Source organism: Sarcophilus harrisii, chromosome 2, assembly GCF_902635505.1.
Source record: "Sarcophilus harrisii chromosome 2, mSarHar1.11, whole genome shotgun sequence".
Taxonomy (NCBI): Eukaryota; Metazoa; Chordata; class Mammalia; order Dasyuromorphia; family Dasyuridae; genus Sarcophilus; species Sarcophilus harrisii.
Window position 1 is genome coordinate 241,684,418 of NC_045427.1, and position 27,684 is coordinate 241,712,101.

The 27,684-nt window shown below is 40.4% G+C and overlaps 1 protein-coding gene across 4 annotated transcripts; it reads right to left on the minus strand.

The window, feature by feature from the left end:
* Positions 1-27,684, minus strand: GATA5 (GATA binding protein 5). 4 transcript variants are annotated; one of them, XM_031951727.1, is made up of 7 exons: positions 27,549-27,682; positions 25,398-26,162; positions 20,495-20,670; positions 5,186-5,311; positions 2,609-2,696; positions 1,683-1,804; positions 1-827 (listed from the first exon to the last, which is right to left on the minus strand). In XM_031951727.1, exons 2-7 carry the CDS (start codon positions 25,924-25,926, stop codon positions 675-677), a joined length of 1,194 nt encoding a protein of 397 aa, XP_031807587.1. In that variant the 5' UTR covers positions 25,927-26,162; positions 27,549-27,682; the 3' UTR covers positions 1-674. The 4 variants fall into 4 exon arrangements, with proteins under 4 accessions (XP_031807587.1, XP_031807584.1, XP_031807585.1 ...); XM_031951724.1 differs by having other exon boundaries at positions 277-830; positions 27,549-27,684; XM_031951725.1 differs by lacking the exon at positions 27,549-27,682 and adding an exon at positions 27,078-27,478 and having other exon boundaries at positions 277-830.

A 27,684-nucleotide genomic window follows, 5' to 3' on the forward strand; every position in this document is an offset into this window, starting at 1 on the left:
AATGATGCAAAGATGACTGGATTTCAAAGTTTTTATTTCTTCAAATTCTTTAGGCGTGTTTGGCTGTGCTGCTCATCATTTTTATAAAAATCCTTTGGAAGTAGGACAGTATGAGCAATGCCTGCATCTCCAGTGACTTTTCAGGGTGAGCACATACATGCTTCAGAAGCTAACACTCTAGAGATGACTGTTTTCAATATAATACAGTAAATTTTTAAAGTAACTGGTTGTGTTTTTAGATAAACTGATGGCTAGTTTGTTTACAAAAACATTAAATTAGGTGGTGACACATAATCAGTCTTTATTGAGAAGTGGGACAAATTGCACTCCAAGTAGTCAGAGGAGGAAGAAATCATTGGGAATAAACATGTGATTTAGGGACGTTTGTCCCAGCATTGAGGGACAGTATAGGGTTTTCACAAATAAATCTATCCCTCCTGCTCCCAGGAGGAATGCCCAATTTGCTCCTGCTGAGTTAAAGTTGATAGAACTAAACAGGGTGAGTGGTGAACGCAGAAGGCAGCCAGGTATCCCCGGATCTCTCAGTCTCTCGCTGGGCCGGTGCATAAGCAAATTGTCAGGTCATTGGCTCTCATCTGGCCTCTCTGTCATCCATCAGAGGGACAGGTAGGAAGGTTGGTCCAAAAAAAGATGTTTCCAGGGAGCCCGAGGATTTAAGCCAAGGCAAGGGCACACCATGAGTCCTGGCGGAGGGGCACGCTGAGTCCAGACTGGGAAGTCACAGAGGATGGGAAAGTATAATCCTCAGGCTCGAACTTGAACTCCGAGTGGTTGGGGCCCAGGGGATCTTCTGCTGGGCTAGGACCCTGCTGGGGGAATAAGAAGTGTGCATGGGAGATCCAGGCACATGACTCTGGGAACGGGTCTACCCTTTCTTTGAGTTAGGATTCTGATTTGGTGCCAAACCTGGTCCCCAAAGGCTGGATCATGACTCATGCTTCCTTTGAGACAATGGTTCCATCATATATAAATTTGCTACCACTTATGGTGAAGGTTCCCAGAATGCTTTACAATTGGGCAAAACAGGACAGGGCCATAGTGGAGGCAAATTAAGAGTTTGAGGTAAATTAAGAGTTTGAGGTTTTACACCTGGAAAGGTGAAGACTAAAAAGATAAGAGCACAGGAATCTACAAAATCATGACAGTGAATTAATATTGAGGTCCTCTTTGAAAGGTGGTGAGTGGGAGAGGTATCTGGCCATAAGCCACATTATGGTTAATAGAGATAATAAGTTCAGGGATATGTCTATTTTGCATTTCATCCTCACCCTGTCTCTTGCCACCTCCCATCCCTACCGTACCCTGTTTCTGGGAAATAACTGGGATAAGGGGAATATGACCTGGGCTGGGTTTAAGGCTGGAGAGGTACAGAAGGCACTGTGCTCAATTCAAGTTTACACTTATGCTAGATTAGCCAACCTGTGGCTGAAGAGGGTTATTAGGTCATTCCTTTTGCCCACTTCTAAGTAGGTATGATCCTCCACAAAAAGCCATTTTGGAGAGCTCTTCCCTGTGCCCTCTCGCTATGAAAGTTGCCCTCACACTTCCCTTTATACTTCACTTCAGAGAGAGCTCTTGGGGAACCTGATTGCCCTATGAATTTTTATCCCTGATTGCTCTGGTCTGGTCCCCCTGAGCCTCTTTTCCCTACCTGGTCTTACCTGAGAGGTGATGGTCTGCCCTGGATACTGAGGGGATGTCAGGTTTGGCTCAGGTTTTAAAGTGGCAGTGCTGTCAGAGTTGGTGATGGAAGATGGGGAATTTGTGGTTGAGGCTGTTGATCCTGGGAAGAGATAGTTATGATCTGTATGTAAGGTGTAACTAGTAAATTTTCTTTCTCTAGGATAAGTTGGGCCACGGAGAGATTAAGTGACTTGTTCAAATTCTATATAAATATATATATATATATATATATATATTTAGACTTTCAACTCTCATATAACTTCGTCTAAGTACTAGACTATGGATCATTGCGTTTTCAATAGCTTTGTCCAACTTCTTTCTATCTTGCCTTATTTCTCTCCTACCTTCCCCACTTCTGCTATTTCAGAATAGAATTGATTGTGATGGTTTTTTTTTTCTGGGGGTCCCTGCACTCTCTCCTTTCTGCCTTTAAACTTGTTTGTCCTAAGAATCTGTATATGGTTCTAAACTCAGAAAAATCTCATTTCTACTAAAGTTTTAAAGATTAAGTTAGTTACTTTTCCCAAGGTATATGCATTTTAGGAGAACAATGATTATTCCAAAAATAAATAAGTAAAAAATGAAGCTCTAACAATGACACTTCAGATAGGTCAAGAAATATTTGGCTCTTGATGATACTTTTTTCATTTGGGATAGGCAGTCACATATTTTGCCTAACTCTCCCTACTTGGAAAAACACAATCTCTAAAGAACCCCTAATGTGGAATAGAGCATAAGAGATTTGCCCTGGAGCTGAGCCTCTGTTCTGTACACTGAGCCTATTCTCTCCTCTACATACTCCCCTCAGCCCATCCTCACTCCCACAGTACAGGAAGCTTCCTCCTCAGAATATTAGAGATGGTCCATCTCAGCTCCTTTAAATGGTGGCTTAAGCCATGAGTACCTGTGGAGCTCTTGGCTTTGGCAATGTTTTTGGGCTTCCGTTTCCTTGTCTGGATGCTTTCCTTCTTCATGGCAAGGGGACGAGGTACCTTAACAGGAGCACAGAGAGATCAGTCAATAACAATAATCCTTTCTTGAGCATCTACAATATGCCATTTTAAAAAAAAAAACACCTAATTCCTCTTTTCAAGCAGCTCATGGTCTAATGGGAAAACAATATACAATCTTGTACCAAAAAATATAGACAGAATAAATTGGGGGAGAGAGTGAATCTTAGAGGAAAGATACTAAGATTAAGGAGATCTGGGAAAAGCCTCTTGTAAAAGATGAGACTTTAAATGAGATATAAAGGAAGCTGAGGAAGTCAGAAGACAGAGATGAGGAGGGAGATATTTTCAAACATTGGGGATAGCAAATGAAAGTATCTAGATTCAGGAAATGAAGCGTGTTTGAGGTACAAGCAGGTCAGTGTTTCTGGATTAAAGAGTGTGGGAGGTAAGAGATAAGAAGACTTCTGAAAATAGGAAGGAATCAGGCTTGACTTTAAAACCCAAAGAGGGACATTATATTTGATCTTGGAAGTGATAGGGAGCCATTAGAGTTTACTGAATGGAGATGGTAACATGGTCAAACTTGCACTTCAGGAAGATCATAGCTGAATGGGAAATGAATTGGACCAGGGAAAGACTTAAGTCAGGGAGACCAATGAGTAGGTTATTTCAATAGTGTAGATGTGAGGTGATAAGGACCTGAATCAAGATTGTGGGAAATGTCAGTGGAAAAAAGTGGGGCCATGTTTGAGAAATGTTACCTAGGTAGAAATGACAAAACTTGATAATTGATCATTTATAGGGGGAGGGGGAACAAAGAGTAAGAATTTGAGGATGACTTTGAGGCTGTGAGCCTAGGTGTCTGGGAGGATAGTGATACCCTCCAAAGTAAAGGAAAGTGAGGCAGCTAGATGGTGGAGTGGATAAAGCACTGGCCCTGGAGTCAGGAGGACCTGAGTTTAAGTCTGACTTTAGATACCTAACATTTCATAATTTTGTAATCCTAGGCAAGTCATTTAACCCCAATTGCCTTGTCAGAAAAAAGAAAAAAAAAAAAAAGGGAAATGAGATAGAGGAGAGGAGTTTGAGGAAAGATAATGAGTTATGTTTTGTTTTGAAGCCCCCAGTATCCTGCTTTTAGTTCTCAGGGAGAGAGGGGGCCACCTTGCCTTAGTCTAGTTCTTTAGTCCTGCTTTAGCATGTGTCCTTCCCACAACTGTGGTGGTTTGGTTTCTCTCCATTTCCCCTTCATCATAGGCCTCTTTTCATCATTTGTAATTAGGATTTACTTCCTCTCTCATTTCTCCAAGAAGCCTTCTCCACTCACTCCCACTCTTCTCTTGCTACACTGTACTCTGGAGTCACATAATTCAGTACTCTAGCATCAACACTGCATCCTAGTTTATAGGCTGCTCACTATGTAAGTCTCAAAATGTGAGCTTCCTGAGAGCACACACTAAGTTTTTTTAGTGAAAACTCATTAAATACATGTATCAAGCCCAGTGTTAAACACTGGGCATATAAACACAAAATCAAATCTCTGCCCTCAACAAGTTAATATACCTTTCTAAAAGATTTTTCTCATTTTATCACAAAACTATACCTTCTCTTTGATATGTTTCTCTTATAGCTGGGCCATAGTATGTGGCTGGCAAATATTTGTTGATGAAGAACAGATGTATGAATTGACTCTAAAGGACAGCAAGTCATTTTTCCTATCTGGGTCTCAATTTCTCCATTTGTTGGATTAAATTGACATTTCTCAAATATTTTTGGTCTCAGGAACTTTTTCTTCTTTTAGATATTATTAAGGATCTCACAGAACTTTTTTTAAAATGTAGGACATATCTATCTATCCCATACTATAATTATTACTTATGGGTGTTTAAAACATTCATTTATTAATTCATTTAACATTCACATTTAAACATTAAACATAAACAAAACATTCATTTAAAATTCACAATCTATTGCATGTTAACAGAAAAAACATCTTTTAGAAAAATCACTATTTTCCAAAACAAAACAAACAAGTGGCATTGTTTTACATATTTCTTTTTCACATCTCTTTAATGTCTAGCTTAAAAGAAGTTTTGTTCTCACATCTGCTTGTGTATTCAGTCTGTTTCAATATATTGTTATAGTTAAAGTATGTGAAGAAAAGCTGGCCTCACATTGCTACATAGACAGAAAATGGAAGATTTCAAGAGACAATTAACTTAGTACTATAGGAAAAATAGTTTTTACCCCAGGTAACCTCAGACTAGACTTTGACGGTATCTGAAGACCCAATAGACCGTGATTATTAAGGAACCAAAGACATCCTTTCACTCACTCTTCTGAAGGTTGTGATGGGAGTTTTTCTGAAATGAGTGGGAAGGTCTTTAAGAAGCTTTTGGTTGTGGAGAGTCATTGAATAGTAATCAAAGACTCTGCAGGGCACAGAAGACTTATTTCACCTCTTTGGCTATATAACTCCATTTTCACACTTTCCTTTAACCAAATTCTGGTCCCAAGGCCCCACTTACCCCATGAAGCTTCATATAGAGTCCACAGGCATTGCACACTGGCTCCCCTTCTGCATTTCTCCTCCACAGGGTGGTATTGGTTGTGTGGCAATTAGTGCAGCAAAGTCCAGCCCGTCGAGTTGAGGACTAAACAGGAGAAAGAAAAATAGGGTGAGCTTGATTGCAGCAAGGGGGCTTTTGTTGCCCATTGGACTTTAGTGCTTCATGACTTTTTCCTAGGAGAAGAAAATGTTGGAAGGGGTCAAGGGAGAGATAAAGGGCCGATGAAAGGCATAGCCTGTGTCTGAGATCACTCTCATCCCCAGAGCCCTTTCATTAAAGCTGATAAACCTGGCCAGATTCCTAATGCCTCTCTGTTTGAGAATGTATGGGTTCTGGCTGTCACATTCATATTTCATAACAGAAAGAAGTGGGGTGGGGAGGGTTTGATGCAGGGAGGGCCCTTAAGTGCCTGGAACTGACTGGAACCAGAGACATTCAAATGAGTGTTAGGGTCCAAACCCCACTCCCTTTCCAAAGGTTCCTATGTTGATTTCCTAGCAATTGTAAAAATAGAGAACCAGGATGGAATTTGGGATGAATTTTCTAGCAAAAAGATCTTGAGAAACTGGAGTGTATGACCAAGAAAAGTGTGAGTGAGTATGTGTGTGTGTGTGTGTGTGTGTGAGAGAGAGAGAGACAGACAGACAGACAGAGACAGACAGATAGACAGACAGAGACAGAGACGGAGATGGAGGCAGAGAGAAAGAAAGAAAGAGAGAGACACACACACAGAGAAAGAGAGAGAGAGACAGAGAGACAGAGAGAGACAGAGAGACAGAGAGAGACAGAGAGACACACAGAGACAGACAGATAGAGAGAGAAAGAGAGAGAGAGACAGAGAGAGAGAAAGAGAGAGAGAGACAGAGAGAGAGAAAGAGAGAGAGAGAGAGAGAGAGAGAGAGAGAGAGAGAGAGAGAGAGAGAGAGAGTATAGTATCTTCTTCTAGAGCTAGAGGAAGGAAGATGTGAAGAACAATCTCAGCAAGAAACCTCCATTCTAGTCCAGTGACCTGGTGATGTGGCCTGATTATACGTGGGTTGTCTACAGGACTGGTCACATTCTTGGGAAAAAGTTCTCTTTGAGGCTTGCAATGCAGTTTACATATATTATCATATACAACAATTCTGAGACAGGTACTATATTTTCTTCATTTTACAGAACAGGAAATTGAGGTTGAAGAAGATAAAGTGCAAGTATCTGAGTCAGAATTCAAACTCGGGTATTCTTGAGCTTATGACACCAAATTACTTAGGAGTGACATCAAAAGATAAATGAAAGATTAAATAATTTGAGATTCTTTCCTTTCCCCTTTTCTTCCCACCTCCATATCCCCTGCCACCCCTGCACTATTTTTCAAGGCTTATTTCAAGGTGCATATCCTTTGGGAAGTTTTTTGAGTTTTATTTCTGCTCTACTCCTCTAGTCAGTGGCATTGAATGAGTCACTCTCTGGGCTCCAGTTTTCTCATTTTTAAAATGACAAGGGTGAGACTAGATGTCTGTAAAAATTCTCTTAGTTCTAACGCTTTATGATTCTAACAAGAACAACAAAATTTTACTTGGTCTATCCTGCTGTAAATTTTTTGCTGAAGAGGAATCCTTTCCCTCCCCTATTCCCACATTGATGGGGCTGCCAGCTCTTTCTCTAGCCTTCACCTGTCAACTCCAGCACTTGGGGTGTTTCCTATTAATGTCTGGGGACCAAAGGCATCCGAGCAATGTTAATGGGAGCCTGGAATGAGTGTCCGTGTATCTCTGAGTCACATTGCAGAGTGTGAGCTATCTTTCCACTTAGGTGTTGGAGTGATATTCTTCAGTCCCAACCAAAAAAAAATCCATAAAACTCATCCCAGAATGCTTCCTCCTTTTGGGTTCCCCAGGCCTATCCCAGTGTCTGGGAGAAAAATGAAGCATGCTTATAAGAATTCTATCCCTGTTTACTTTTCCAGACTGACGCCACATCAAACCAGCCCCCAGGGTCAAATGATAAATGGACTGAAGGGGAAGGAAATAGGAAGGCCAGGAGCCTGGTAAAGATGAGAGTATTTCAGGAAGGCAGATGGAAGGTTCCGTTCTAGTTAACTGTACACAGGGCAGTTTTACATCTCAAAAATAACAAGAAAAGAGGAGTGAAAGAAGGTTTTAATGTCTTTGAGACTGAGGTTTAGGTTTGAAAAAAGGAAGATGAAAAATATCTACTTTCCTCAGAAAAGGATTTAAATTTTATTTCTTGTATAACAACAAAAACCAAAACAACATGCAATAAGGAGAGAACACTAGGTGAAGAGTTAGGAAAAGTGAGGATCATTCTCTGTTCTGTCTGTCACTTCCTGTTTCTGAACATCAATTTTCTGTAAAAGAAGGTGGTTGGACTAGATGCTTTAGGAGACTCCTTTTAATTCCTACTGTATAGTAAGCCTTGGTTCTAATATCATCTCATTCAATAGTTCTTTTTACTTTACACATTTTCAATTTATTTTAATAGAATATAAGCTCTCTGAGGAAAGAGATGGCATCTTTTTTTTTTTTATTCTCAGAGCTCTAAAGCAGAGCTAATATTGAATGTGGTCTGTACCTGTGATTTCATGCATGGCAGGTAAAAAATTATTGGAGAGGAAAATTCCTCTAACAGTTAATGTAGATCAATTCAGACTTCACAATTTATAGCTTTTATAGACTTGTCTGGGGGCACTGAGAGTTTCAGAGACATGCTCAGGGTTATCTAATCAGTCCAAGAAAGGATCAGAGAATCCAGGTCTTACTGACTGAAGCCTGCTCTCTAATCACTACTCCATGCTACCATGCCCTTCAGTACACATTTGTTGAATTAAATTAAAAGTGCATTTATCCACTATCTTTACAACAGCCTTGTGAAACAGATGAGTGGTGCTGTAATCACTGTAATCACTGAATTAAATTAAGCAGTACAGCAAACATTTATAAAATACTTGGTATTGCAAAGCATTGTGCTTGTTGACAATGACAAAAAGAAAAAGATTCCCGCCTTCAAGGAGATTATATTCTATTGGTGGAAAGAGAGTACAATATATGCACAAATTCACAAAAAAACTATGCAAAGTAATTTCATAAAGAAGAGAACACTTATCATCATCATCAGTAATAGTGATAATGGTCAGAGTGTTATAATAGTATTCTCATTTTATGAATAAGGGATGTAGTGACTTTCCTAATGACTCAGAACTAGAACTAGCAAGCAGCTTTCCTGACTTCTGGTTCAGGAATATTTTCATTTTAGTGTGTTATAACAGTTATTAAAAACAAAACAAAACAAAATCCAACTTTCAAGAGTTGTGAATTGTTGGTAGTGTTCATGTATTTGTGTGTGTGTGTGTGTGTGTGTGTATGAAAAACCAGAGGGATATGCTATTAAATATATTTTAGATCCAAGGATGCTCATCCCAAAGAGGCACTTAGGTGGTACAGTAGATGAAATGTTGGACCTGGACTCAGGAAGATGAGTTCAAATCCAGCCTCAGATAGTTACTAGCTATATGACCCTGGACAAGATACTTAACCTCTGGTTAACTCAATTTCCTTAGCTTTAAATAGGGATGATAATAGTACCTATCTCACAAGGCTGTTGTTAGGATCAAATGAGATAATATTTGTAAAAAGGGCTTAGCACAGTACCTGACAACATAGTATGCATGTTAAATACTTGTTCTTTCCCCTTCTCCAGCAATTAGTAAATATAATTAATTATCCTGGCTCTCTCTCTCTCTCTCTCTCTTTTTAAAAGCACTTAACATTCTTTTCATTCCTTTCTTCACCTCTATCTTATCTTCTGGGTAGAAAAAAAAGGTACTATTATTTCCATTTGACTGACAAGGAAACTGAGGTACAGAGAAGTGAATTATTTTGCCCCAAAGACAAAGTTTATACTGGAATACAACTGTGACCCCAACCAAATCTCCTTTATACCATACCACATTCACTGTCTGTACAAAATGAGCACAATTATATGTATATGTATATGTATATGCATATATGTGTGTGTATGTGTATACACTGCCAACTTATTTCAGTGTTGTAAGGATACTGAAAAAATATGAATGTGTGTGTTTTTTTTTAAATTACATTATGCTCCCAATTAGGGGGGAGGTTTTTTTTTTTTTTTTTTTTTTAAGAGAAATGATATTCTGTTGCTCTAAAGTACATAGTGTATCACTACTTGAGACACAATGAACATTACTAAGTAAAAATAAAAAAAATAACAAGTTAACATTGTACTGGGCCTGTGTTACACAATACCGAAGTATATGAATCACTAGACTGAAAAAATTGAAAGAATTATTCATTGGTAGGTTCTTTTCATTTGAAATAGATCTATGAATTTCTGAGGGGAATTCTCTTAGTCATAAGGGCTGAGAGAGAAATGTTCTTTTAACTCTGAAGTCAATGAAAATCTGGGAGTGTTCTTTGTAATAAAATTATAATTTGTAGATTCTGAATAAATTCAGGAGGTATCATCACCCTTGGACTAAAAGGCCTAGTTCCAACCTATTTTTATTTTCTCTGCTGGGATTCATCATCGTGAGGGAGGCGGGAACTACTGCCAAGGCTACAATTTTGCTCACTGAAGGACAAATAGCATAATGTTATTTTGAATTTGCCAGCAGCTTTCTCCAAAGGCAGGACTCCTGGGCCAACTTCCCCTCCTTTGGAGCCCCCTTTTCACATGATGACCTTGCCTAAGAAACTGTTGCCTTCAACTCTGTACTCAAATGTTTATTTTTTTTTTAATGTAGCAAGAAATCAGATAGTACCCTCCCCCTACACCATGTGTAACTGATAAACCACCAAAATCTCATTAAAACTTAGAGTGAGCAGGATGAGAGGCAACCTTCTGTGATACCGCCCTGAGTATCTATATGCAGCTATTTGTGGCTGGGAGATTCTGCCTCACTAAAGAAACTGAGGGATCTCACATCAGAACACTGATGAAGAAAGGGGTCTTAGCTAGGAATGACTTCACATAGCATATCTCTCTATTGCAGTTATTGTAGGAGGGTTTCCTCTTCATTTCTGGGATCTGAGACTTTGGAATAAGATTTTGGAAGTAAATAAGGGGAGTTGAGACATCTGCTACTCTGATCTCTCCTCTAGAAAACCCTTTTTTGATGGAAGAACTATCAAACTAGAAAATCCTTTGGACTCTATATTGTAGCATTCTCTCATGCCCCAATACTAGATGAACCCAACACAGAAAAGGTTTTCCATTCTAAAAACATGGAATTACCTTCTAAATATCCAAATGTCATTTAAACTTCACAATAATCCTGTGAAATAAACATGGCAGATATTATTAGTATTCACATTTTAGAGGGGAAGGAAAAAACCTTCTAGGCTAGATTCAAATCCAAGCCCAGAGCCCTCTTTCCTCAACTATAAAAGAGGGATAATAAGAGTTCCTCCCTCATAGGGTTGTTATAAAGGCTAAGTGAGATAAAAGTGCCTAGTACAGTGCTTGAGCAGTCATTTCAATCACATTGGAGTCTTCATTTGGAATTTTCTTGACAAAGATATCAGAGTGGCTTGCCATTTCCTTCATTTTACAGATGAGGAAACTGAGGCAAATGAGGTTAAATGACTTGCTCAGGGTCACACAATTAGTAAGTATCTGAGGGCAGATTTGAATTCAGATCTTCTAGACTCCAGACCCTGTGCTTACCCTATCCATGTGATAGAAATTGTTACATAAATACTTATTCCCTCCCTTCTTTCCCTTCATCCTCACTTCCTTATTTACTTAATAGACATAAATTTATCACTCATTCTGTGCAAAGCACATTTCAGTGATAGGATACTGCTGGAAGTTTTTAAGTAGAAGTGTTTATGTAAGGTCTATGGAATAGAACTGAGGTTGATTCCATACAGGTAAAATGAGGTAGAGGATTGAGATAATCATCCATATAATTAAGGGAAAAACTGTGTTGGGGTGGAGTTGTTGGATTAATGGGATAATGCTTTATTAACCAGAATTGGTTGTCATGAGATCATGCCATTTGGGGATTTGAAGGGATATTAGAAATCCTTTTGCCCAACTTCTTCATTCTATGGATATGGAAATTGAGTCTCAATGTGGATTGATATAAAATTCTTCATGGCTCAGGTTAGGTAGGGGACTTTCCACAATGTAGGAAAGTGTAGCAGAGAGAAGCAGGGGATATTTTCTGATGTCTAATATCAGTCCAATTTGAGCTAAGATGGATGCCTGTTTGAGCAATTAATCATTTTTCTAACAGATTTTTGCCATGAACATTGAGATTTAGGGACTGTGGATATTCTCTGTCAGAATAAATACCTGTAACTGGACAATTATGGGCAATTATTAATAGCTTACTACTCTTATTTAGGTTGGCTTTCTCTGAGTTCCTGTGATTACTCAAGCACAAATGTATTACTGAAGAAATGAGAGGGCTCAGGGCCTTCAGTTCACTTAGCTGAGGCAGAACCATAACTAGGGTGTGGCCATGGGGACTTTGCCTACTGATACTAAAATTTAGAGGGCTATGTCATAAACACATCTAAAAACACCTGACCTTAAAATCTAACTAATAAAAACAAGTCATTAAAAAAGGAAGCTACCAGACATATCAATCAATGAGCTACCAAAGCATTTAATTCCACTTCCAATTCAACTGAATGCATCTGAATTATTTCCTGTACTTTTTTATGTAACATGAAAGATGATTTTAGGGTATCTCTGGTGCTGTGGGGTACTGTTCATTGCCAGTGCCAGAATTGCTCAAGCATAATAACCACAGGTCTTTCCTAAATTGGGATGCAACAGCCTGAGACAGTCATAAGTCCTAGTTTCCTCTACTTTATTGGAACCAGAGAGGGTGATCCTCTTTTCTTGACACATTGATCAGCAATAGCACAATAAAAAGAAATGATATCAGTTGTATCACAGCTGTTTCAATAGGTATCATTTCTATTGTACAATACAGTTTGCAAATATAATCTCATATGATCCTCACAATAATTCTGGAATGGAAGTGTTATTATTATCTCTATTTTACAGATGAGGACATTGAGGCAGAGAGAGGTTAAGATATTCCCTTAGTCTCTAAACTTGAATTTGCACTCAGATCTTCTTAATTCCAGATCCATTGCTCTCTTTATCAAGTCACCAGCTTATTCATGAATGAATGAACACATGGAGTCTTTCCCCAATGAAATACTCATGAGAAAGAGAAGAAAGAATGGTTTGTTTTTATAGAATGGTGAACATGACCCCTATGATTCAGTGGAATATCTCTTCAAAGACTGTGACCTTTAAGTACTTTTCTTTTAATAACATTTGCAAAGATAGGAGAGAAGCTACTCCAGTTGTGATCAATCATAGAAAACAGAACTCCAGTTATAATAGCTATATCATAGAAACTTATTGGGAACTTATGTGTCATTAAAAAATATAGCTAGTGCAGTCAAGTTAGTTCAGAGAAATCTGGAGCCTATTTCTTTCCACAAAATGATAGATACATCTCAAGAACACATCTAAAGACATTTCCACTGCAGAAGCCAGTGAAATGGCCCTGGTCAGTGATGATCTATCCCTTCAGATTGCCCTTTCTCTATGGTACTTATATAATAAGGCATGTTAGAGCTGTACCCAGAGCCTACTATTGGAGAATGAGCTTCATAGGACTGGGGACCCTGTCTTATTTAAACTTTGTCACTCCTCCAATAACTAGCATAGGGCTCTGCATACAACAGGCAATGAATGAATGTCTGATGGCAGGGGGAGGGGAGATAAACTCAAAATGCATGCATACACGAATGAATTAGTGAGATGAACACACCAGGTTTGTCTTTAGAACTGCTGTTGGGGTTGGCAGGCTGGAGAAGTTGAGGACTGGAAGACTTCAGTAATTGTTATGAGGCAAGACAATTATTGCTGATAACTTCAGTACTTAGAGCAGTGCTTGGCACATAGTAGGCAGTTAATAAATGTTTTTTGACTGATTAATGGCTACCATTAACACTGACGTGATCAGATTTTTGCTTGGCTTTAAACTTGGCAATGTGGTTGGGATGTGCCTGGCTCAGAGCTATGAAATTCCAGACTAAGTCCAAAAGCTTAGAGATATTTTTTTAAAATGTGGATGTCAAGAAGAAGCATCTTCAGTGCTATGGATACTTTGATCATAACCTTGAAAAAAAGGTTGAACCAAAATTCTTCTTCTTACATACAAGTTTAGTGATTTTATTTTACCCAAAGATACACTAAGGTATCTTTGAGCTTAAAAAATGTAACTATAACACCAAAATTGTCCTTTACCATTTCTCCTGCCCCACTTACTGTACTCTTTACCTGTTTGAGGGATTCTGAGACTTGAATCTAGGAAATGCTAAGTTTGATTAGTGGTCTTTCCTTTTGCCTCTTTAATTGTGGATTTTAAAGTTTTAGTGTTGAGGATCATCTCACTAATTCCATAATGGGAAGACCACATATTAAATGCAGCTTATGGCTTCTGATATAGGATAGTCTGGAACTTAAAGTGAGGGCCTTGTAGCAACAGAAATGAAAAAATAAAGTTGAATTCCTGCTGTTCCATAACAGGTCAGAGGGGAGACCCCAGGATCTTAGAAAGGAAGACAGGGAAGATATTGAGAGAGAAAGAAGAGAGAAATGTGGAGCTACCATGGTAAGGAAGGGAAGACCCTTTCTTTATTCTCTTGAAGGCTGGCATTGGATAGGATGAGAAAGAAGAGGAAAAAATGCAGGAATCTTTTGCCACTCATGGAAAAGGAAGCTAGCAATGATCAGAAAATAACTTACTAATTTACCTTTAACACTTAAATTCCTGGGTTCAATCATAAATAAAATAAACATTCTATCACATTCTCACACAATGAAAAACAGAAAATCATTCTACCTAAGAAATCATCCCTACCCTATTTGTTTCTAAAAAATACCAAAATGTTCTTCCATATTATTAAATAATGACTACTGGGTTTTTTTCTTTTTTCTGGCCAGAAATGTTAGGCAGAATCTCTGCATCTAATTCAAGATCTTTAGAAGTATGTTGTCAAAGGGAAATTTTTGTTTAGTGTACAAGATGGCCCCATCATTTACATCCATTCTTCTAAAAGTAGTAAATAAATCATGGGGCACATGCCTTTAATACCTGCTACTGGGGGAGGTTGGCTCATTTGAAGTCAGGAGTTCTGAGTTAAAGTTGATTATTTAGGGTTAAAGTTGACTGAGTTTTCATATTGTGGCACAAATATGGTGCCTCCCTCCCCCCTACTCCCAGAGCCGAGTCCCACCTTCCTCCCCTCCAAAGGTGGTACTATAGAAGATTCAAATGCTTCAAAAATCATGATGTTTGGATTCTAAGATTTATTTTCTGTCTCTTTGACTTATTGTGTGATATAGGTATATCAATTGCCCTCTCTGAACCTCACCTTCCTCCATAAAATGAGAAAGTTAGACCACTTGACCTCTCCCAATTCTGATATTTTATAATGGAATGATTAAATCTCTAATTCCCTCCCCCCCCCAATTGTTAAGACCCATATTCTCAAAATACAATTTTGAAAAAGCTTTTCTGTAGGACGTTGACCCTTTCCGTCACCAATGAAAAGATTTTACTGAGAGATTTTAGTAGATTTAGAGAAGAAATAGCTGATATCTATTTGTATATACACATATGTATATATACGCATGTGTGTACATGAATAGAATGCATGTACATATACACACATATATGTATATACGTATAGACACATGTGTGTATATGCCTGTATGTGTATATGTGTGTACATATATATGTGCACATGTGTGTGTGTGTGTGTGTGTGTATGTATATATATATATATATATATATATATATATATATGTTTTTTTTAATCTGAATTTTCTCCATTAAGGTAAGTCTAGGCATTGGTATCACCAAGAAATAATGAAAATGAAGCCCATAAAAATTAAATAACTTGCCTTTCAATTGTCAGAGGAAAAAAGTCTAGGTCTTCTTGACCTTAAGTCTAGCTACCTATTGTCTACATCAAGCCATCCCCAATCCCCCAGTCAAAGTTTCCCTCACTCCCTGAAATTATTTTAATAGTAAAGTCTATAGAATTCTAGCACAAACAGTAAATTCAATTTTTAAAAATTTGAAATTTAAAAATTGGACTTATTGGGTCAAACTGGTTGCCAGATTCAGTCAAATTGTTAATCTGGAAACCTGTATAGACACTACTGAAATGTATCATCTGAGAGCACTCTTCTAAATTTTCTCACCTTACTCTTTGATCCAGAACATTAGACTTATTTGTTTTTCTTCAGGGTGATAGTGAAAATATTCCTTAAGTGAGCATCCCAATAGCCTTAATTTCAAACCTAATGTTGCTACAAGTCTTGTAATAATTTAGTAAAATTTCATCAAAGAATTACTAGCTTTATGATCATGGATAAGTCATTTAACCTCTCTGAGTCTCAGTTTCTTCATCTGAAAAGTGGAAATAATCACACCTTAATACCCTCTTAATAAGATTTTGTGAGATTTAATGAGAAGATGACTGCAACTTGCTTTAAATGTTTTAAAGGTTTATGTCGGAAGAGTATCTCAGAAGTCTTTAGACACCTAAGTGAAGGGAGAGCTGGATCCAGAATCAGGAAGTCTTGAGTTCAAATACAACTTCAGATACTCTTTAGGTGTGTGATCCTGAACACTCATTTAACCTCTGTCTACCTCATTTTCCTAGACTATAAAGTGAAGATAATAATAATACCCATTTCCCGGAGTTGTTAAAAGGATAAAATGAGCTAATATTTGTAAAAATCTTATAGCACAGTGCCTGGAATAGAGTAGCACTTGAAAAATGTTTATTCCTTTCCCTTGGTGCAGTGTTAAGCTATTAAAGCTAAAAACAGAACCAGGATTTTTGGGACACCTGTATAAATGTCAGTTATTACACTACCAAAACAAAATGAAAAATGTAAAAAAATAACAAAACATAAAAAGGCTTGGAAGTAACTGGATTTTTACCATTTAATTATTTTCAAACAAAATCAGCTAGTGACTAGACGATAATTCAAAACAGATTTTAAAAAATCAAACCAAATTTGGTTTAATGATATTTTACCATAGAGCATCCCAAAAGTCTCAGTGCAGGTTTTAGCTCTTAAAGCTTAAGTTTTAATGTTTAATATCAAATTGTTATGATACTAAGTCTTTGGAGACACTCTATATTTGTACATTGAGACATTAAAGATTTATAATCCCAGTGTGTGAGTCCTTCTACCAACTGAGCTCCTAATCCTTTTATAATTTAGGAAGTATAATTTAATTCTCTTCAAGAGTTGCTGTAACCAATTGCTATTGAGTATTACTGAAGTACTATTTTCACTAAAATCCTAAAGTATCAGTAAATTATCATTACTACCAGTACTATAATCACTATCACCAATACCAGTAGTCAAGTGATAAATCTTGTGTTTAAAGACATACATTAAAATATTTTCCTTCATTCAGCTCATGGAATGGTTTCTGACTTTGACACTATGCCTTCCATCCCTTCTCACCTTGAAATTTCCCTTAGTTCTTATGGCCTCCTCATCTTGTAAAATCCCTCTCTCTCTGGGGTGAGACCTCCATATTGGGAAAGGGCTTAAGCACCTCTTCTGACTATTTTTGAGCCTCATACTCTGGGTACCTCCACGGTACCCTTCCCATTCCTAGTTTTCAATCTTTGTGCATTAGAATTAGGCTCCTGAAGGCCTCTACTGTCTTTTTCCTTGAATTTATACTCTAGTATTTAATACAAATCTTAATTCATAGTAAGTACTTAATAATCCATTTTCAAGTATTTATTAATACTAGGAAGACCAGGCTCATTAATTGACATAACATTTTTCTTACTAAAATCTTAATTTGAAACAAACAATTTTATCTTATCTCTATTTTCTCTGCCTTATGAATTTAAAAAAAATGTAGTGAACCAATTGATATAGCTTGGTCTTTTTTGTCAAGGTATTCTTAAATTCTGGTCCCTCTTGCTTAAGTGCTTGCACTTAATGTCTAATGGGGGAGAGAATAGCATGCAAACAGTGTGTAAAGAAAAGATATATACAGAATAAATTAGAGATAAACAACAGAAGGGAGACACTGGCAACAAGGGAGATCAATAAAAACTTTTTTGTAGAACTTGCTAATTTAGCTAGGGCTTGAAAGGAAGGCAGGGAAGCTCAGAGACAGAGAAGAAAATGGATCGAATTCTAAACCTGGGAGACAGCCAGAGCAAATGCCAGGAGGTAGAGTATCTTGTTTGAAAAACAGTAAGGAGACCTTTGTTACTTGATGATACGGAGTATATATGTGGTGGTGAGATTGGGAAGGAGGGAGCAAAGAGAGTTATAAAATGTAAGAAAACTGGAAAAGTAAGAGGGGACCAAATTAAGAAGAACTTGTAATCTCAAAAGGATTTTATTTCTGATAATGGAGCTGATAGGGAACGTGTGTGTGTGTGTGTGTGTGTGTGTGTGTGTATGTGTGTGTGTGTGTGTGTGTGTGTGTGTGAAAGAGAGAGACAGACAGACAGACAGAGACAGAGGGACAGACAGAGAGAGAAATGGTCATATCTATACTGTAGGAAGTCAGTTAGAAAGCTTGCAATGTACTTTACATATATTTTTTCAACTGATACTCATGATAGTGATAAAGACTAAAATAAATATTTTTTCAATTAAATACTCATTCTTATATTCCTCCTTTATATTTACTGTTAATGTACAATATGTAAATATAAATATTAAATTCTTAATTTATGGGAGCAAGTATTAAACGTGACTATTTGATCTTAGAGGAGGATTTGAACACATTGGATTCAACACCCCATAAGAAAAGTGTACACACACTTGATTGAACTGTGGAAATGTCTAAAATGAATTCTAAAGATGAAGTAAGATAGATGCCTACTCCCAAACCATGGAGCCAACTCATAAACTGCCATAAAAAGAGGATCTAGTCCCAAGTCCTACACAAGAGAAACTACTTTAAATTCAGCCCAACCCAATTCCAAAGGTAACCATATCTTAGATTGTGGAAAACTCAAAAAATCAACCAGCTTCCTTATCCCTCTAAAATTAGTGGTCAATGATAAATGTTTACCAAACAGAAATTTAGGACAATTCCTGTTCTCTCTCCCCAGATCCCCTAAGTTCTCCACACTCTCAAGAGGGTCTAAACATTTCAAAACAAATGAAAATCAGATTGAAACCAACATAAATAATCCATTCCAAATTTAAAAAGGAAAATTCAGGCACTTGCTTTGGGTCTTTTATTTAAGGGCATATATCCTGACCAATAGACCAAATGATTGGGATGGGGGTGGAGAGAGAAGCAGAAATCCAATACCATTGAATGGCTTATTACTAAAGAAATTAGAAAATTATCTCATTTGGTTTTCATTTTGGGGAGAGAGAGGGAGGCAGGGGGAGCCTTCCAGTAACTTAAACTCTGTAGGAGGACTTGGGGTATTTCTCAGTTATTTTTATGTTTAGTTATGTTTCTAAGAAATATTCTCCTCTTTCCTGGGAAAAATACTTTTACATTTTTTCTGCAAGAGCCTAAGAAGTAGTTTTTTGGCAGGTGTAAGTCAAAATTAGGACTGCTCCTCAATTGTTATACTCAAGGAGTGTAAAACTTGCCACATGTGTCAAAAATATCCAATTTTATTTATTTATTTGTTTATTTATTTTTGCACCACACTAGCTAGAATCTTTCTGAAATCAAGAAAGAAAGTGGCAGAGAAGTATGTGAATATCTTAATTAGAATATTAAATATGGCTTTTAACTCTGGGGATATATTTTTGGAGTTTATAGTCTTTTCTGATGTGGACAACCCCAGGTTAGTTTTCCTTTTTCCTCAGTGATAACAGAGAATTTACTTTCAGAGGAAGCCTACACTGGTCTTTTTAGAACCACTTATTAATTCATAATTCTAGCTGGGCAGCCTGCTCTTAGAGCTTTATGAATTTTGTTCCAATATATTTCCTAAAAGCACCTATTCTTATGGTCCTTGGCCAAAATCCAGAAAGAGAAACTTCATATTGGTAGGAAAAAGTATTTAAAAGTAGCATATATGTATGTATGTGTGTAGCATATATGTATGTATGTATGTGTGTATGTGTACACGCACACACACATCCTTCCAAAGGGGAAAGTGGATGAATCAGCCAAACAGAAATTCTCTAAAAAGCTATACTCACAGCGGCTGGGACAGGCTCAAAGGTGCTGGCAGCTGTGAGCATCCTGCCTCAAACTCAGCAGAGCTTTAAAAGTCCTGAATTACTGTCTCTGATAACAGTTCTGCCGGTTAGTCTATACTGAACTGGCCAACTTGAAAGTGCAAAAAGTCAAAAAAAAGGAGGAGGAAACCCTGAACTCACTCAATTAGACCTTAGTTTGAAAGCCGCAAGGCTCGGGGGAGAGGAGAGGGAAGAGGTATTGATATGTTAAATCTTAAGTCCATTTGCTTTAAATCGAATGGGAAAAAGTCAAAAAGAAAAACCGCCTGTTTTATTCCGGAGCTCTGTAATGGGCAGGCATTTCTCTGACTGAACAGAAACCAAACTTTGGGCAGCAGAAAGGGCAATCAGAGAACCTGCGTTCAAATCTCGCCTTTTATGCTTTTTCTCTATGTGATCTCAGGCAAGCTAATTAACAACCTTAAATCTGTTTCCTTATCTATAAAATGAGGGAATTGGATTACTACTATTTGACCTCTTAGGTCCCATCCAGCATCCCTTCACTTGAACATAGTCCTCTGCCAAGCTATTTTGCCAAGGTGGTGGTGGTGGTGGTGATGGTGGGGGTATCAGAGGAGGAAATATTTTAACACAAACCTCCCCCATCCCAAAAGGTCAATCCTAGCTCACCATTTCTGCCCCCGAGTCCGTAGGGTTGGACTGAAAGCTTACGTAGTTGCTAATCCTGTTTTGCAGATGCACTGTCTCTCCCGTACCCTCGTCCCCGCACCTTCCCTCCACTTTCTCCACTCCCCTCTTTCGAGACCTCTCCTTCTGTTTCAATTCGGGGTCTCCAGGACAAAGCAGATTCGAGGGTTAATTTCCCAGGTAATTTAAGGACATAGAAAAATACTGCTTTTGTAAGCCTTATTCGCACGATACCCTGTGTTCCTAGCCCTAGGGTGGACACAGTCTTTCTCCCAGATAGAAAGAACAGTGTTTGGCTTTAACAGCAGGACGTGACCAACTTCTCAGACTCTGACTTACCAGCCTCTTCTGGGGCTTGATGAGCGGCCGGTTGATGCCATTCATTTTGTGGTAGAGGCCACAGGCGTTGCAGAGGTAGTGGCCTGTGCCGTCTCGCCTCCACAGCGGCGTGGACATGGCACCACAATTAACGCACTCGCGGCCCTCACCGGGGAACTCTTCCAGGAATTCTGAAACTGAGAGACGAAAGGGATTTCAGGGTTCGTCTGAGAAGGGGGAACGCTGCATATGCAAAGCCAAGTTCGTCCTTCCCTCTATAGTAGAGTATTTAGAGCTCAGACAGACTTTTTTGCAGATGGGGAAATTGAGAAGAGAGGGATAAAGTGACTAAGCTAAGATTACTCAACTAATGCAAAGCCAGGATTCAATATCAGATCCATTTTCCGACTTAAAAATTCAGTGCTCTTTCCTCCCCCAATGTCTCCCCACATCTAAATCTTCTATCCCAGAGAGACAGAAGACTGACCTAATTGCCAGGCTTTTGAATTTTTTAAAAAAATTTATTATTATTATTATGAAGGAGATGTAGATAGGGAAGTGTATAGGGGATGATAGGTTTTGAAGGTTTTCATTGGAAAGGAAGAAGAGAATCAATGTATTGTGTGTAAATAATAACAACGAAAAAAAAAATTGCAACAAACTTGAATCCTAAGTCAGAAGCCTCGGCTTCATCAGCCTTGGCTTCAGGTTTGTGACTTCATGTTTAAACATAAGGAACAGAGAAGTGAGACATAAAATTCAGTGCCATTATGTCCACCTTCTTGATGGAATCCCAAACTAACTTTCCAAAGTACACAATCTAGAGCTGGAAGGTACTGAAAGATCATGTATTTTAAGGATCTCATTTTACAATCTCTAAGTGCTGAGACCCCTAGAAGTAAAAATGACTTGTCCAAGATTTACCATTACATCTTGGATATCCAGTGCGGCCGTGCGTATTAAAATGGAGATTGGAAAACGGAACTTCCAGAAACCCTGGTTCTGTGTGATCTGTAATGTCCCGGAAAGTATCCACTATTCGCTTTCTTTCTATCTCTTAGAGAAGGAATATCTAGAGCAGCAGAAAACCACTGGGATGCAGATCTTTCCCTGCTTTTTCGTGGAATTAGTCTTTTCTTCCCCCGTTCATATGGCTAAGCAGCTTTGCCCCTTCCACTACATCTTGGTCATGGGAAATACAGAAAGCTCTCGAGAAGACTCTCTCTACGAGGTGCTGGGGAGTAGAGGAATGAGGAGGGGGTAATAGACGTTAGCATCAATCTGCTGACCAAAGCCTAGCCAGGTCTCCCTGTTTTCTTTTCAATTTAACCTTCCTGGATTTTGAGTTAAGAAGGTTGATTTTATTCCTTGTTCTCACGCATCCTTTCCCTCCAGTCTTCCTCCGCGTCCTTCTTCCCTCTATCTCCGCGCTTCTCCCTTCCCCCAGCTTGGGGGTGTTAATGTTGCGGTTTTTGCCTGCTTTTCTCCCAAGGCCGGGCCCTGACTATCTAAGCCCAGCCCTTGGCCTCCGCGCGTCCCACGGGCCGACTGGGCTTTGAGGCCGGCACGGCGGACAGACTGGCCCGCTGGCCGGGTTGTCTAAACAGGGCTCAGAAGCGATGTTATTGTAAGGCGATTAAAGGCGGGGGTGGGTGAGTGGGTGGGTGTGGGAGGGACTGGAGGCCGACTTGGGGGCTTCCCTGATTTCCATCAAACCTTTGGGGGCTTTGACTGGTGGCGACGCGCAGGCTGGGCCAAGACGGATGGAATGTGTGTGGGGGCCGCGGGCGCTAGGACTGTTTGGGGGGTGGTGGTGAGCAGGGGGGAGGTGACGCAGGATCAATCACACCTCGGGCTGGGCTGCCAAGGACCGACAGAGGAGCCGCGCCAGGCCGGGGGCTAAGGGGCGGGGGGGAGGAGGCAAGACTGGACCCGGGACCAGAGACCCTAGACCTAGGACCAGGACAGAGCGGAGAGTGAGTGTTCGGGGGTTAGTCTGCTCCATTTTGTCTTCTTGCTAGAAGCAGCTAGAGGCCACATGCATAAATTCTTAGAGTTAGATTACTTCCTTTTGAAAAATTGATTTAGTTCCGAGGCATCTCCCGAATCCCTCCAGTAAACGTGCCTCAGAGGTGATGTTAATAAACCCCAAGAAACTCAAACTCACTGATGATCTAATTACTCAAAGTACAGTATGCTGTAGTCTTCAATATTGGCTACTTATTACATATGTGACCTTGGGCAAGCCACTTTTCTTCTTCTGCGCTTCCATTTCACCATCCTTGCAACGAAGTGTTTTGATTAGGATATGTTAGGTCTCTTCTTTAAGTTTCTTTTTTTCCAGCTCTAGCAACAAATGTTCTAAGGTCACTTCCAACTCTGCATTCTGTATTTTTAAGCCCATTTCAGCCTTTGATATTTTATGTTTTAAGATCTCTTCCTATTCTAGAGCTTGTGGTGGCATTAAGAAAGTAGCTTGCAACCGAGGGCAAAGGAGTTTAAAGGTAGGCTGGTTCCGGGCTGATTGATACTTCTCCAGATAAAGGAGATTTGCAATTTCCCTGGCCAATTGCCCCCCTTTCCTTGTAGCTAACTGAGAATCTTTCTAGTTATTGAGAAGTTCATTCTTCGAGGAGAGAAGGAAAAACACTTGGAATTTTTGGTGTAAGGTGCCCAAATCAATAGGTGATCCATTATGGAATGTCAGACTCAACTCGAGACTAGTGCAGGTTAGTGAGTGCGAGGCGAAGAAAGGCTCAGCTTTTCATCTTCTGAATCTTAAGCCAGAAGTTTCGCCATTAATATATTCCCGGTACCCCCAAACTCGCATTTCCTTCTATCCCGAATCTTCAGAGTAATCCACATAGCACAAATCAGAAGGAAAAATGGAATGTTTTGCCAACTTTCAGGCAAACTGTGGATTTTTTTTGGATGATCCTTTGGGTTTTGGAAATGGGTGTATCTAAATGATCCGTTTAATTGAGATGTAGATCTGGTCTATGACTGAGGAAGAAGGGACAGAATATTTTTCCTACTTAGGTTGAGAGTTCTGCAATTGTGGGGGAGGAGAAGTAGAGAAGGCAGAGGTCTCACACTCTCTCCTCTGGGTGACTTTGTTCTCAGTAGAGATAAGCTCCTCGGAGCCCAGTCATAGAGTGGGGAGGGGGGGGGAGGGTGGCAGGGAAGGAGATAACTGCTGAGGGTTTGAAGTGCTTTTCAAAACAAAACAAAGTTTGGAGGGGGTGGAATTGGGGATTTCATATAGGAAAGAGCTGGAAGAGACAGGACAGTGGAGGGGAGGGGTGAAGGAACAGGAGAGGTGGGAGAAGATTGACAGGATAGTTGTCAATATAGAGAATGGGAAAGTAAATTTAGATGCAAGAAAGCAATGAGGGGAAGGGAGAGGAGACTGAGTAGTAAATATGAAGAGGGAAAAGGAGAGAAGGGAAAGTGTCTGAAAAAGACATAGGAAAATAGAATAAGATGAGGGAGAGGACTGAAAAAGAAGAGAGGAAGGAGGAAGAGAAACAGAAGAGAGAAGAGAATGAGGAACTTTGGCAATTGCAGAAAGGGTCTTAAAACACCAGAGAGAAAGAAGAAACACCTTAGCAAAAGGGTGACAGGAGAGTATCTGTGACTGTGCCAGTATGAGTATGTAAGGGGGGAGAATGACTTAAAAGAATAGGCTAAAATGGCCCTCAACCCAAGTAGCTTTTATTGACCACTGCCTGATTGAGTTTCATTATCTCCTTGGAAGGGGGAGAACAAGGCAATTTGGGAATTGTTTGGAAAAAGCTGAATTAGGAAACCAAAAGTCTATTCAGATATAAACTAATTTCCCTAAAAAAAAAAAAATTACTTAAATGTTAAAAGCCTATAAATATACTCCTTTGGCTTAAACACTGGCTTTTCAGCTCAGAGGATAGGGTCACTGAGCACAGGTGAGGGCAAAGAAAATGATCTCAGAGAGGTTGGCTTTGGTTGAAGGGCTCATATGGGAAACTTGGAGCTTACACACTTTTCAAAGGAGTTTTCTTCCATTAAACTAGGGCATAGCTTCTCCTAGGCAAAAAAACTCCTTCCTCGCATTCCTCAGATCCCCAGTCCTATGAGGTGGCCAATAGGTTATGCCTGGCATGACTATAAAGGTTGGCCAGAATAATTTTGGGGGCATTTCACCTGGAAATTCCTCTTATTGATGGAAAGGGAGTTTTTTTGGGGAAAGTTTTTAAGTTTGTTTTTTTTTTTTTGCATGATTTTTTTTTGTAATTGGGATGAGAGTGTTTCAATATAAGGTAAAATGAACCTCTTAATTGGTTTACAATAACATTTGCACACTTCCTTGTGTAAGCAAAGCTAACAGTTGAGAATATGTGCCACTCTCAGAAACCCCTGAGATTTGGGGATTAGAGTAGAGTAGAAAGGGTAAAGTGCCTGTCTCTGAAAGAAGTGATCTTTATCCTAATCCTCTCTCTCTCCTCTTAAGGGCAAAGATTCAAGGGAAACCTCATATCTTAAAGACACTGGGACCTAATCCCCTAGAGACTGGGGGTGAAGGGTGCAGATGGGAACTCCTCTAGACTAATTGTGAATTTCTGAACCTGACCTCAGGCAGTAAGACATTTCAGAAAACGTGGGCAGGTGACCAGGACTTGTCTCTTCGGAAAAATTAAAATATAATTTGTTCCAAAATAAGGATAAAGAAGAAAACTAAGTTTCCCCCTTCTATCCTCTCAATTACACCCCACTCTGCCATTCTGTTCTTCCCATCCTCCCCATTTCACCCAGGAGCAAGGGGGACAATATCTGGTTGGGTCTTGGAGAAGTGGTAGAGAACTCACAAATAGAATGATTAGGAGTACGGAGTCGAGGCACAGAAAAACTGGTGAGGAGCACTAGCTGGGTAAAGGAGAAAAGAACTCACCAAAAGTGGACCTTCTGCCTGGAAGGCCAGCTTGGCGGCTTTGTAGGCTGTGTAGAACGCTGCTTTCGAAGTGTCCGGCAGTCCAGGAAGGGGCCATGTCCGGGCTTACATAGGCTGGGTAGGTGTTGGAATAGGATCCGCTGACTGAGCGCACTAACGAGTTGGTGTATTGCTCCCTGGTGCCACTGCCCAGGAGCAGGGGGCTCTGGTAGCTTCCATCCCGACCCCCACCGCTGCCTCCAGGAGGGCTGTGAGAGTAGGAGAAACCAGAGGGTGGATGGGGACTGCCAGGGTTAAAAGCCGAGGCCTCTCCACTTGCCTGGGCCCAACTCGGGTGACTCCCCAGCGGATGGCTCTGATGTGCAGCCTCACAGCCTGCCAGATACGGCATCGTAGGGAGCATGGAAGGCACCCTAGTCGTGGGCACATATACGGGGGAACTGGCTGCTGGAGAGTGTAGGAAGCTACTGGAGTCGTGGGCATAGGGTGCTTGGCCGGGGTTCGAAGCGAGTGCCAAACTTTGGTACATCTCTAAGTAGGCCTCGTAGTTCCTAGTCCAGAAAGGGGCGATTGGAGGTGTGATTAAAACTGGAAGCTCAGGGGTACAGCAGGAACCAGGTGCCGAGGCTGAAGGAACAAAGCGTTAAAATTCGGTCGTATTTTCCCCCAGTGTCTGACTTGGTGATTTTCTCTCTCTTATCTGGCTGGCTATCTGGGTCGACTTAGGGGGACTGGTATCCAGATGTTGTCAGGAAAAGATGTTACCTGGAAGGAGATGAAAAAGAGAAACAAGACCATCAACTTGGTCTTTTTTGTTTATGGACATAGAGCTTTTCTATGTATCCTAAAATCACCCTCTTCCCTCAAATGATCCACCCGCTTCCCGAATTGCACCTGCCCTCCGCGTTTGGGTATTCTTTCTGCTTCCTTCCTTGGTCTCTGGCAGAGCCATTCTATTTTATCCCGGAGAAGGCCCAGTCAGACCGGGAACACCAGTGGAAGATTCAGTTTTCATTTAGCTTGACTAGTTCGCTATATTATCCCCTCCATACTTCCCAGATAACTTGGCTGACACTAGAGGCGATATACCCGGCTCCCTCGAAAACTGTGAAATAGACAGGCTCAGAGATCGGGGCTCTGTAAGGTCTGGCTGAATACAGGTTTCTACGTGGCTAATTTTCAATACCTCCTCTTCAGCTCTTATTCCACTCCCTATTAGCCAGGAATTCCATTTCTCAAGAAAAGCAAGAGTCCCTGATCGGGTGGTTGCTGTAACCCGTGTACAGCGTTTTCGGACTCACTTCTAATTAACACCTGGGCAAATGTCTTAAATCGAAGACAAATTCTTTTCTCAGCACTTTTTTTTTTTCCCTTTCGGAGGACGGGGATCGAAAAGCAACGACAAGAGAGAACTAACTATTCCACCTCCACGCATCTTACTCCTTCCCCTCCCCCCAAGTTGTAAGGGCCCGGTTCCCTTTGGAGAAGAAAAGTTGAACTAAGAGCTGCAGAGGTTGGGCACCCTGAAGTAGTGAAAAATTGAACGGCCAACCCATTACTAATCTTGGAAACCCATTGCACTGCGCCGATTCCGGGAAGCTAAGTTTCTAAGGACTAGGATACCATGAAGAATAAGGATAGAACCGGCGGAGGAGAGTGTCTTCAACGAGCTAGACTTACTGAAAGAAGAGAAGGAAGAGGAAAGAAAACGGCGAAGGGAAGGATAGTCTTTAGGTTCACCCATGAGCCCCAATTCCTCAGATTGTCGCAGGAGAGCATTTGAGGTCTCGGGAGGTGAGGGGCTAAAGTAGCTGATTCTTTCTGGCGCGTCCACGGAGCAGCAGGGCCCCGGGAGAGCTAAGTATATGGCCGCGGTAAGTGCCTAGGTTGGCACTATCAAGGCGTAACGGGATGCCAAAATTTTGCCTTGAAAGAGACCAGCACGTCCCGTAGCGGCTCAGAGACCCTTGGGGCGGCCTGAAGGGCCCAGGGCTCCGGTAGCGAGAGGAAGGCGGGAACCGGGCTGGGGTGGGAGGGGGCCTTAAGGAAAGTTGCTTCCACGGGATCCCTCATGTACGCGGGCGCAGATCGGCAATGTACTAGATAAGGCCGGGCGGGCTGATAAAAGGTGGGCAGAGACATCATACTTACTGTGGCGTGGAGGGGAGGGGGCAGCGGCCGAAGCTGAAGAGCAACTGGGAGCCAGAGGCTGCGCCGCAGGGAATCCCGCCGAGGGCCGGGCCGGCCCCAGCCCCTCCCCTCCCCTCCCCTCGAACCCACCCCCTGC

What these genes read in the sequence shown, in the direction of transcription:
- GATA5 (XM_031951724.1), bottom strand. Translation starts at nt 25,926, where the DNA reads ATGTACCAAAGTTTGGCACTCGCTTCGAACCCCGGCCAAGCACCCTAT. An exon ending in TCAAGCCCCAGAAGAGGCTG is followed by an intron (nt 5,312 to 20,494) that starts GTAAGTCAGAGT and finishes TCTCCTGTTTAG; the next exon opens with TCCTCAACTCGACGGGCTGG. An exon ending in GGCAGACCATCACCTCTCAG is followed by an intron (nt 831 to 1,682) that starts GTAAGACCAGGT and finishes TTATTCCCCCAG; the next exon opens with CAGGGTCCTAGCCCAGCAGA.